The sequence below is a fragment of the Lampris incognitus genome, chromosome 9 (assembly GCF_029633865.1).
Source record: "Lampris incognitus isolate fLamInc1 chromosome 9, fLamInc1.hap2, whole genome shotgun sequence".
Classification (NCBI taxonomy): domain Eukaryota; kingdom Metazoa; phylum Chordata; class Actinopteri; order Lampriformes; family Lampridae; genus Lampris; species Lampris incognitus.
This window is the reverse complement of record NC_079219.1, coordinates 7153593-7163597: the sequence shown is the minus strand read 5'-3', so window position 1 is coordinate 7163597 and position 10005 is coordinate 7153593. Positions and strand designations below refer to the sequence as shown.

The following is a 10005-nucleotide window of genomic DNA, read 5'->3' as shown; positions in this document are numbered from 1 at the left end:
TCACACAGAGAGCAAACAAGTCTGCAGACAAAATTGTGCAAATTGCGCACCAGACAGTGTAACTCGGTGGCAACGTGGAGTTTACAGACTCTTCGTCGTTTACATCGATTGCAATTATAACTCACACCACATCAGGCCTGTTGCTATTAGCACATCAGGCCTGTTAATCATGTCTGGGAAAACGTCAGTAAGCTGTTCGGGTATGGCAAGCCCTTTCAGCATGCATTAGCTAGACTGGGTCTCTGCCATGACGTAATTACAGACAACCTCGTCAAAACGCCAGTTCAGCACATCTGTAATTACATTTTGACTCGTAAGCGTCAAACTACATTTGCCATTCATGTGTATGGGGTTTCTCACTACAGGTGGCTAAAATTCCTGTTCAGATTTCCCCCCAATTCACATCGCGGACATCTGCCACTGAATTCTGACCAGTCATAATTCCAGTTCAAGACATCCACACAGCCCTTTCTAGATATCTCAAAGTACGTTTTAACTAGTCAGACATCTTGTAAAGTGAGTTTTAGTTAGTCAGAATGACGCTGTAGATATCGCTCGATTGATTTTTGATCAGCGATATCTCCAACAGGAGATAAAACGTAGCGGACGCAGGTTAAAAAAAAGGGGGGGGGGAGGTTGCCACAGTTCGTGCCTCTGTCCCCGGCAGCTCGGGCGCCGGGTCGGTTCAGGGCCAGTGACGTCACGCCGCCGGGCGGGTCTATAAATGGGGACGGCGGTGAGGCGGCTATAGACACAACCCGCTTTTTTTTCCCCCTCTTGACACTGGAACACCAGGTACGTTTGACATTCAATCTACGCATCTCCACGCATGGGTCACGACAACGTGTGTTGCTTTCTGTGCTTTTACCCGCCTTCCGATCCGCCTCACTCAGACTCTCCGCGACTTGCACGGCAGGCTTCACGACAAACACGGTGCAACGAATTCCTCCTCTGCCTGCCAAAAAGAACGTTTTGCCCTAATTTACCGTATAGGACTTACAGGGGGGGGGGGACTAATATCATGGTGACACCCACACCTGTGAGTGGTATACACACGAGCCTGAGCGGTTACAGTAACGAAAGTCAGTTGAATTCAACTCAACGTCTCGTGAGCACACCGCGTCACCAAGGCAAAGAGCGGAGTCGAGAACCGACCTACGGCGCAAACGGCAGTAAAATAAAGAAGTAGGGCGGCGGCGGCGTAACATAAGTTCACGAATAAACCGCGTCAATTGGAGAAAAAAAAAGTAACGAACGTGTAAGAATAAGAATACCGGGGGGAAAGTGCAAACTTGCGCACGAAGAGCACGCAGGGGTCGTCTTAAAAGTTTCACGTTTCTCGGCGATTTTGCAGCGGTGCCCCGCGAGGGGAACTGTCCACCCGTGCGGGTGCTGACACGTCCTGTAAAGGCGGACGAAATGATGTTTTTGCATAATTCTCGTATCGTCCTCCCCCCCTTTTTAGTCTCTAGATTCTGGAAGATTCTGCGATGGGCGAGAAACGATGAATGATACGCAGAGCGACGTCTGGAATGTCCAAAACAGCATGTTTTATTTATCAACGTGGAGTTTGTTAAGCGTCCAATATGGACAAAAGAGTATGATTGGCATGCGGAGCAACGTTTAACATGATTAAAAAGCATATTTCATAAATACTTGTCCTTCCCACACCAGACCCACATCACCATGAAACTCTACTTGGCCGTTGCCGTGCTGATGCTGGTTTTTGCAGCATTCACAGGTAACTTCTTTGCCCAGCCACCTCATTATCATTAATTCATCTTTCTTGTCCACTAAACTCTTTCGCTCATCTCCCCCCCCCCCCACAAAAGAGGCTCAGGATACTGAGACTATAGATGAGCAGTTGTCCAGCTTTGGCACCAAAGTGTCGGAGCTGACCCAGGACCTGGCCGAGAAGACCAAGAACGCTTTCCAAGACATGCACAACAGCGAGTTTGCCACCAACACCAGGTGGATATGCAAACATCACACACAAACACACACACACATACACACACACACACAGGCCCTTTATAACATCATGTATCTGAACTTTCGTCTTTTTAGGAACTGGTTTCAGGAGCAGTTCGCGAAGGTAAAGTCGAGCTTTGATGGGCTGTCAAGGAAATAGTAAGGCCGCAGTACACTCGACTGCTACAGCTGTGCTTGGATTCCGGACCCTGACCCCTGATCCGATTCTGGACCCTGATCCTGACCCCTTTAGTTTGACCTCACATTGTGACACCCCCCCCCCACACACACACACACACACTCACCGATTGACATGCCTTATTCCACTGATTGTCAGACATGGTTACTTTGCCTCCTTGCGAGACATTTATAGAAACTTTAATTTCAGAAGAAACAAACAAAACAAAAAAAATGTGTTGAACTGTGACAAAGAAGTGAAATAAAATACTTTTTTTTTTAATGAAACCAACCTGTGTCTGAGTGATATTCATCGTGGTTCAATAAACAATTATACTGCCACGAATTATCGTCTCGTGAACCAGAATCCGTCCTCGTACAGGGCGGCGCCTGGTGCAAGTGTCTCGGACGCATCGCTTTGGATGAAAAAGGAGAAACTGCTGGTTTGCAGGCTGCAATGGTGGTTACGGGGAGACCAATTCATTACTAAAGCCTGACCAGCAGCTCCGGCTTTAGGCTCTTCCCACCGAGCGGTCTCCTACAATACTCCCCCCCCCCCCATACTCGCCTTTTCAAAACACGAGGTTGTTTCATGATGAGGACTTGTTGACTGTGCAACGCACAATGTGTGGGCCGTCTTCGTATGGACACCATGTTTGCGACGTTGTTCGGGGACAGTGTAACAAATTCCCTCCGGACAATTTCTGCTGCTGGGGCTGCTAAAAAAAGACAAAAGAAGAAGGCTAAAAAATTGGCAAAAACATGGCCAAGAAAAGCTCTTTGCAAGGTGGCCTACAGCAGTGGTTCTCAACCTTTTTGGGGTCCTGGACCGCCCCTGCGTATTTTTGATCTACCCTGAGGACCCCTCCACCTGATCTTGGGGGAGGGGGGTTGCAATTTGGTAGAAACAGTAGAAACTGCATTTTAAATTGCATTATAGCATTTATTCACTCTTTGGGGCAAAAATAAGAGCTTTCAGTTGTAACTTAGATATAGTTAACAAAACAGAATTCTTATGCAGTAACTTTCAGATATATGTAACAAAACAGAATTCTTATGCAGTAACTTTCAGATATATGTAACAAAACAGAATATGTATTCAGTAACTTTCAGATATATGTAACAACAGAATTTTTATGCAGTAACTTTTAACAATGCAAACGGGAGCGAGATCTCTTATTGAAATACAACAAATTACACTTGTGAAACAGATGTAATTAGAGAAAAAAGTCCCGTTACCCTTTATAGTTTAGGTAGATAAAGGTCTCAGTCACATTTGAGTAAAATAATCCTATTTCTATAAATGTCATAGGATCTTTTTTTTTAAAGATATTTTATTTTCACGGACCCCTTGCAATTACACCGCGGACCACTAGGGGTCCGCGGACCCCCGGTTGAGAAACGCTGGCCTACATGGTATTTTGTCTCCGTTCTTTATCGGACACATATTCATATGCAACGGTGCAAAGACACAGACGACAGACAACAAAAATAAAAAGGAGACAGAAATAAACAACAACAACAACAACAAATAAATCCCATTTTACAGTGCTCGAGTTTGTGTTATAAGCAGCCTATTAAATTCACCCAATGATTTAAAAGTTATTTTTTTTAAGATTAAATAAAATGGTGCTATATTGTTTAAATTCATTTGGCTTGGTTCCTGACCATTTAGGGGAAAAAAATGGTCAGGAACTTTTTTTTTCCTTTTCTTTAAATGTAAAAGAAAGTGACTTGTCGCTGCCGCCTTTTTGCCTGTGCTGGATTATGGAGGTCTTTTGTATATGAACGCTTCTGCTCAATGCCTCCGCGCGTCAGACACTGCCTACCATGCTTCCTTGAGATTTCTTACTAATTGCAACTCAGTGAGTTGTATGCTCGGGCGGGATGGCCTGCTCTGGCCACCCGAAGGCTCAGTCATTGGTATACCTTTATATATAAGGCAACCCTCGGCCTACTGCCTTCCTACATCTGTGACTTCATGGCACTGAGAAGGGCCGGCCCTTACTCCTTGTGCTGCTTTCTGTTCCACATGCCCGCACTGAATTGGGTAGAAAGGCCTTTGTTCATTCTGCACCTTTAACCTGGAATATGTTGCAGAATGACTGGAAAAGTACAGAGTTAGGCCCAATTTGTGCTCCAAATGTCGGCTAGCAGACCGAGCCGTTTTAAATCCAAAATTGAGAGTGCCTCAAGCTGAGTTCACAACATGTCCTTGTTTTCTATAATCTGCTTGCTCGGGCGGGATGGCCTGCTCTGGCCACCCGAAGGCTCAGTCGTTGGTATACCTTTATATATAAGGCAACCCTCAGCCTACTGCCTTCCTACATCTGTGACTTCATGGCACTGAGAAGGGCCGGCCCTTACTCCTTGTGCTGCTTTCTGTTCCACATGCCTGCACTGAATTGGGTAAAGAGGCCTTTGTTCATTCTGCACCTTTAACCTGGAATATGTTGCAGAATGACTGGCAACGTACAGAGTTAGTTAGTTTATTTTATTTTTTGTATTTTGTTTGTATTTTCAAACGTGTAATTTCGCAACTGGGTGATCTTGTATCTGTGCTTTCTAATTGCCGCTGCCCGTCTCGGCCAGGTCTCCCTTGAAAAGGAGGTTTGCGATCTCCGCGGGATCCTCCTGGTTAAATAAAGGCTAAATAAAATTAATGCGGAATTTCCCAAAACTAATAAGCAGTTGCGTGATATACATCATGTTTGGTCCAGTTGGTGGCATCAAATTCCTCCTAAAATGTGACTTTTCCGTTGAAAAAAAAAAAATCCCCCCCCCCCCCGTCAAACATGGCAAAATGGCATCGGCAAGCACTGGCGGCTTGTTTATCGGCCTGCAAACATAACTTTTCACCTACATGGCGTTTACAACCATCGCGCGCACCCTCAATGACGCAACGCCCCAACTTTTGCACTCACTTTGGTTGAGCTGTGGATAAAGGCCAGATCCTGATCACACACAGTGCCTTAATATAGTGATCAATATTTACTCCAGGCATTGATAAACTGGATGTTGAACTATTGGAGAACACCGTGTCAGTTGTTACCCAACAACTGCCTCTCACGGCTGTAACAAACACACCGGTTTGATGCAAATACCCAGAACAGTGTAAATATCTCATCCTCGGTGAGTGAATTGGTGGAAAAACATCCATATCTGCAGTATATCCTTCCATGCCACCCTCTCTCTGGAGGACTGCGACTGATCCTCTTGCTTCTTTGTCCTGGCTTCTTGCATTGTGTAGGGAAACACATCCGTCACGCTTTAATTTCTATGCTAACTTGCCAACTTGGCTGGTCTTACATCCGGATCCTCCGCCATAGGTACATTTACTGGATGCTAGTGCGCGTACCTAATTTTGAAGACCCTGCCTACGTCCTCTGCGTTCTCCATTCTCAGCATCCCGCCGAGTGAAAGTGCCCATTTATGCAAACTTACTCGGCTAACAGCAAAAATTGCTGAAAGGTTAAAAAAAAACAAAATAACAACTTGAATTTGTCCTCTGCCAAACATTTCCCGCTCCGCTTACTTTTTCGCAGAAGTAATAACCCTTTTCCCCCTACTGAAGCACAACCAAACTCAACCGCCATGAACGGGGGAAGAGACTTGTTGAGGCATTGGCTGTGCTCCTACGGCCTTCATAGGTTACGGAACTGATGATGATGATGATGATGATGATGAATAACCCTTGCCGTAATGGTGATACGCACTTTTAGCATTTATGCATGTGGATAATTCATTATTCAGATGTTCAATATTCAAAAATATTGATTTAAGAAATATGCATCATCATCGGTACATCAAGGCCAGCCTGGACTGGGTCAGCCGCCGCCGCCGCCGCCACCGCCACACCATCAAACGAGCGTTGGATAATTAAAACATTATGTGATGTTGGCATGTGTTGCATGTGTTTCAGCAAGCCTGTATTAAGGTCATTTGTGTGTGTCAGAGATAAGTGTTTTATCAAAGCACATCCACCAGGGTCTGCAGACGGCAGGAGATAGGGTACTTGTGCCAATAGCATGTACCAAAGTACAAGTGCCAGCACAGCTGCTTTTCAAGCATTTCATAAGAACTGGGCTAAAGTCACTGTTTATCAATAGTTAATGATCCACCGGCTTGTCCCAGTTGACTGGGACCTGTCCCGGTGATTGACTCAAAAAGACAGATTGGCAAAGGTCAAAAGTCAAGGCTCAGGGGTTACGGAATGCACAACGCATGATCTTACTGCCTCTGTATGTCCCCGTTGGGATCGAGCTCGGTTCGCCTTCCATTCAGTGGGGTTTGTGCTCGTCCAATTAATGACGGAACAAATACCGCGTCCCGGAGCGGATACCCGTGCCTGTTTTAAGACAGCTTACGGATTTGGCGTAAAAACCATCTCGAGTCAGGTTGCACCAAAAGCACAAAACAGACTCCGACCTGGATCGAGATCGATGAGGTCACTATGTAGTTCTCTGGCCTGCATGCACACCAATCTATAGTTCAGCCAAAATATGACGGTCCGCTGTTGTGAGAGGTCCGGGGCCCGTGTCAGACTGCCTGAATTAAGAACGGCTCATACCCGCGTTAGCTTTAGCAAGTCCCCACACGAGGCCCGGAGTCTCTACTCACTTGCTATTTTCTCAACGTTGAAGCAAAAAATAAAAACAAGGGTGATTTTGAACTGGTTATGACTGCTCCCAAAGGAGTTACAGGCGACTTCTTCTTTTTCTCGTTTCGCTCCTCGTCCCCAGGGAGGTGTAGCAACAGGGAACTCGTGGGCTGTAGGGGTTCGATTGATTCTGCAGGTGGACTCTGTCCACCAAAAAATGCACTCACCTCGCTGGAAACGTTCAATCTGCTTCGTTCCCCGTTGCCGACATCTCCTCTCCTCACACAGAGACTTTGACCGGCCTGAATAGACGTCGGGGCCTGCCAAATGAGTTGTAGTATCTGAAGCAAAGTGCAACGGGCAGCCATTCATCCAAGTGTCGATCTCCAGGCGATATCGAGACTCGATGTCACCGCATGGCCGAAGCAAAAAGAGCAGAGACTTGACGGCTGTTAGTTTCTACATACCTAAAGAGTGACTTTTCTCACCCGAGACACCGGGTTTTCCGTAGACTCGCTGCTAACTTTTGGCACCGGCACCAGACACCCGGGAAGTTTCTCCACTGGGACCTGCAAAGACCGAAAACCGGAAGGAAGGGAGAAACCCTTTAATCGGCTTACTTCACCTCAGTTCAACCACAACAAGGTGGGAGTGCATGGCCCGCTGCACACGGAAACGATGACCCATATACTATGTACGTGGATTCTAGGCCCTGTCCCGAGCGCACACAACCCCAATCCCATCTTTCAATAAAAAAGTGAACTTTGCATTTGGGTTATGAGGCGTGGTTGGGGTTACTGGTTATGTCTGCAAAGATTTGACAATTTACATGCGCACATACATATATACATAAACATACAGGTGCACATGCACCTATAGCCATCCATCCATTATCCAGGCCGCTCATCCGAAGTGGGGTCACGGGATGCTGGATCCTATATGCACATGTAAATTGGAACCTTTGGAGACGTTGGGTTTTTGGTTACTGGTTACCATAACCAGTAACCAAAAACCCAACGTCTCCAAAGGTTCCAATTTACACGTGCATATAGGCACACAGGCGGCACGGTGGCACAGTGGCTAGTGCGGTCGCCTCACAGCAAGAAGGTTCTGGGGTTCGAGTGCCGGGGTACTCCAACCTTGGAGGTCGTCCTCTGTGTGGAGTTTGCATGTTCTCCCCCGTTTCTGCATGGGTTTCCCCCTGGGTGCTCCAGTTTCCTCCTAGAGTCCAAAGACATGTAAGTCAGGTGAATTGGCCATACTAAATTGTCCCTAGGTATGAATGTGTTTGTATGTCGGCTCTGTGTGATGGCCTGGCGGCCTGTCCGCCAATACTTTTTTCCTAGGATGAATCCGGAAAGGTCCCGCCCTCGGGTGCCAGGACTGGCCAGATCTGCCTGTCAGTCAACCTTCCGGATTCATCCTAGGAAAACAATATTTGCTAGTTAAGTTGGCACAGTTAGCTTGGCCGCAAATGTGGCTAATGGCTAACAGTTAGCTAGCAAACGTGGCTAGGGTTAGGGTTAGGGTTGTTGCGCGTTCACATCGGCCTTGACTGACAGGCAGATCTGGCCAATCCTAGCGCCCGAGGGCACGAACGTTCCGGATTCATCCTAGGAAAAAAATATTCGCGGCCTGTCCAGGGTGTCTCCCCACCTGCCGCCCAATGACTGCTGGGATAGGCTCCAGCATCCCCGCCACCCTGAGAGCAGGATAGGTGGTTCAGATAATGGATGGATGGACGGATATAGGCACACATGCACATATGGATGCATGCATATTTGCTTGTGTGTGTTTTGTACATGACTACCACAGAGTGTGTGTGTGTGTGTGTGTGTGTGTGTGTGTGTGTGTGTGTGTGTGTGTGCACCTAATTATTCATTAGTGTTTTCATTTTTAGCAGCACATTATAGCCGTTTAGCCGTTTTGGCAGCCGATTCTGCAGGTCTCCTAAATAATCGAGGCCCCTCAACGCCGATCCCCCCCTCGGGAAAAAGAAACCATGGCTTGTGTTGTGTTTGTTTTTTATCAACCAAACGTTGGCCGGTGCAGCGCCAGGTTGAACAACATCAAACTTGGAACCGCTTCCCCCCCTTTCTGTGATCTGCGTTCAACACAGATAAAGATGTTAATAAGTAAGGACACCATGGCGGACGGGCAGGCCCATCAGAATCAGAGCCCATCGCTACCCGTCACCGCTACGGTCGGCGAACAGAAATCCCTTTCTTTGTCTCGCCCCCCACCCGCCCGCCCCTACTTTTCCTTCATTTCCCGTTGACAAGAGGCAGAGGAAAGGTAAATCCTGTTCACCTCCGTTCTGCTTTGTAAAGCTAAAGTTATGCCGATGACCATGCGCTCTACCTTTATGCTATGATGACGTCATGTTACTGAGGAATATTTCAGGCGAAACTATCGATCATCCGGGGCGACGGTCGCTCAGCCTTATTATCTGGCTCACAGCCTCCGTAAACAGACAAATAACAATAAAAAAAAGGATTTGCATCATAGAATGTAGCTCTAACCTTGCATGGACTTGTTGATACAAAGAAAGCAGTGTGCCGTTATAAGCTGTAGTAAAGCGCCGGAGGGAAGCTTTGTTTTCACTTCCTGTTTACCTCGTCTTTCTTTGCTGACGGTAGATGTGGAAGAGACTGACTGTTGGCGTTCTCATTTTGCTGGTGGCGGGTAAGTCTTCACATTTCTGTATAGAAAAAAACAAACAAACACAGACTATGACATCTTGCACAAAAGTGCAACTTTTTTTTTTTTAATTCTCCCCCCCACCCCCACCCTTTTTCCACCCAAATGTTCCCGGCCAATCACCCCGCTCTCCAAGCTGTCCTGCTAGCCTTGATATTTGCATTTGCCCACACAGTGCAGCCCATCGGCCAACCGGGAGGTAGGTTTTCTTTTTTATTATTCCCCCCCCCCTCCTTTTTCTCCCCAATTGTACTTTGGCAATTACCCCCAACTCTTCCGAGCCGTCCCGGTTGCTGCTCCGCCCCCCCCTCTGCCGATCCGGGGAGGGGCTGCAGACTACCGCATGCCTCCTCCCATACATGTGGAGTCGCCAGCCGCTTCTTTTCACCTGACGGCGAGGGGTTTCACCAGGCGGGGAAGATCACGCTATTCCCTCCCCCTCACCCCGAACAGGCGCCCCCGCCCGACCGACCAGAGGAGGCGCTAGCGCAGCGACCGAGACACATACCCACCGCCGGCTTCCCACCCGCACACACGGCCTATTCGGTTCGGAGGGA

At 47.4% G+C, this 10005-nt stretch overlaps 2 protein-coding genes and 1 long non-coding RNA gene across 3 annotated transcripts in view; 2 read left to right on the top strand and 1 right to left on the bottom strand.

Annotated features, from left to right (window-relative positions):
- Positions 1–714: 714 nt before the first annotated feature.
- apoc1 (apolipoprotein C-I) lies at positions 715–2253 on the top strand. Its single transcript, XM_056286587.1, has 4 exons — positions 715–795; positions 1675–1741; positions 1833–1971; positions 2068–2253. Exons 2-4 carry the CDS (start codon positions 1687–1689, stop codon positions 2129–2131), a joined length of 258 nt encoding a protein of 85 aa, XP_056142562.1. The 5' UTR covers positions 715–795; positions 1675–1686; the 3' UTR covers positions 2132–2253.
- A 144-nt stretch (positions 2254–2397) lies between these two features.
- Positions 2398–7381, bottom strand: LOC130118201 (uncharacterized). Its single transcript, XR_008810747.1, has 3 exons — positions 7216–7381; positions 6976–7068; positions 2398–2867 (listed from the first exon to the last, which is right to left on the bottom strand). It is a non-coding gene; the product is annotated as an uncharacterized LOC130118201 (long non-coding RNA).
- A 1615-nt stretch (positions 7382–8996) lies between these two features.
- The window catches only part of apoc4 (apolipoprotein C-IV), a 1632-nt gene continuing 623 nt past the window's right edge, over positions 8997–10005 (top strand). Inside the window, exons 1-3 of the mRNA XM_056286586.1 lie at positions 8997–9043; positions 9388–9433; positions 9585–9647. Of these exons, the coding sequence (XP_056142561.1) occupies positions 9388–9433; positions 9585–9647 (109 nt within the window). The 5' untranslated portion in view covers positions 8997–9043. The remainder of the gene's footprint in view (positions 9044–9387; positions 9434–9584; positions 9648–10005) is intronic.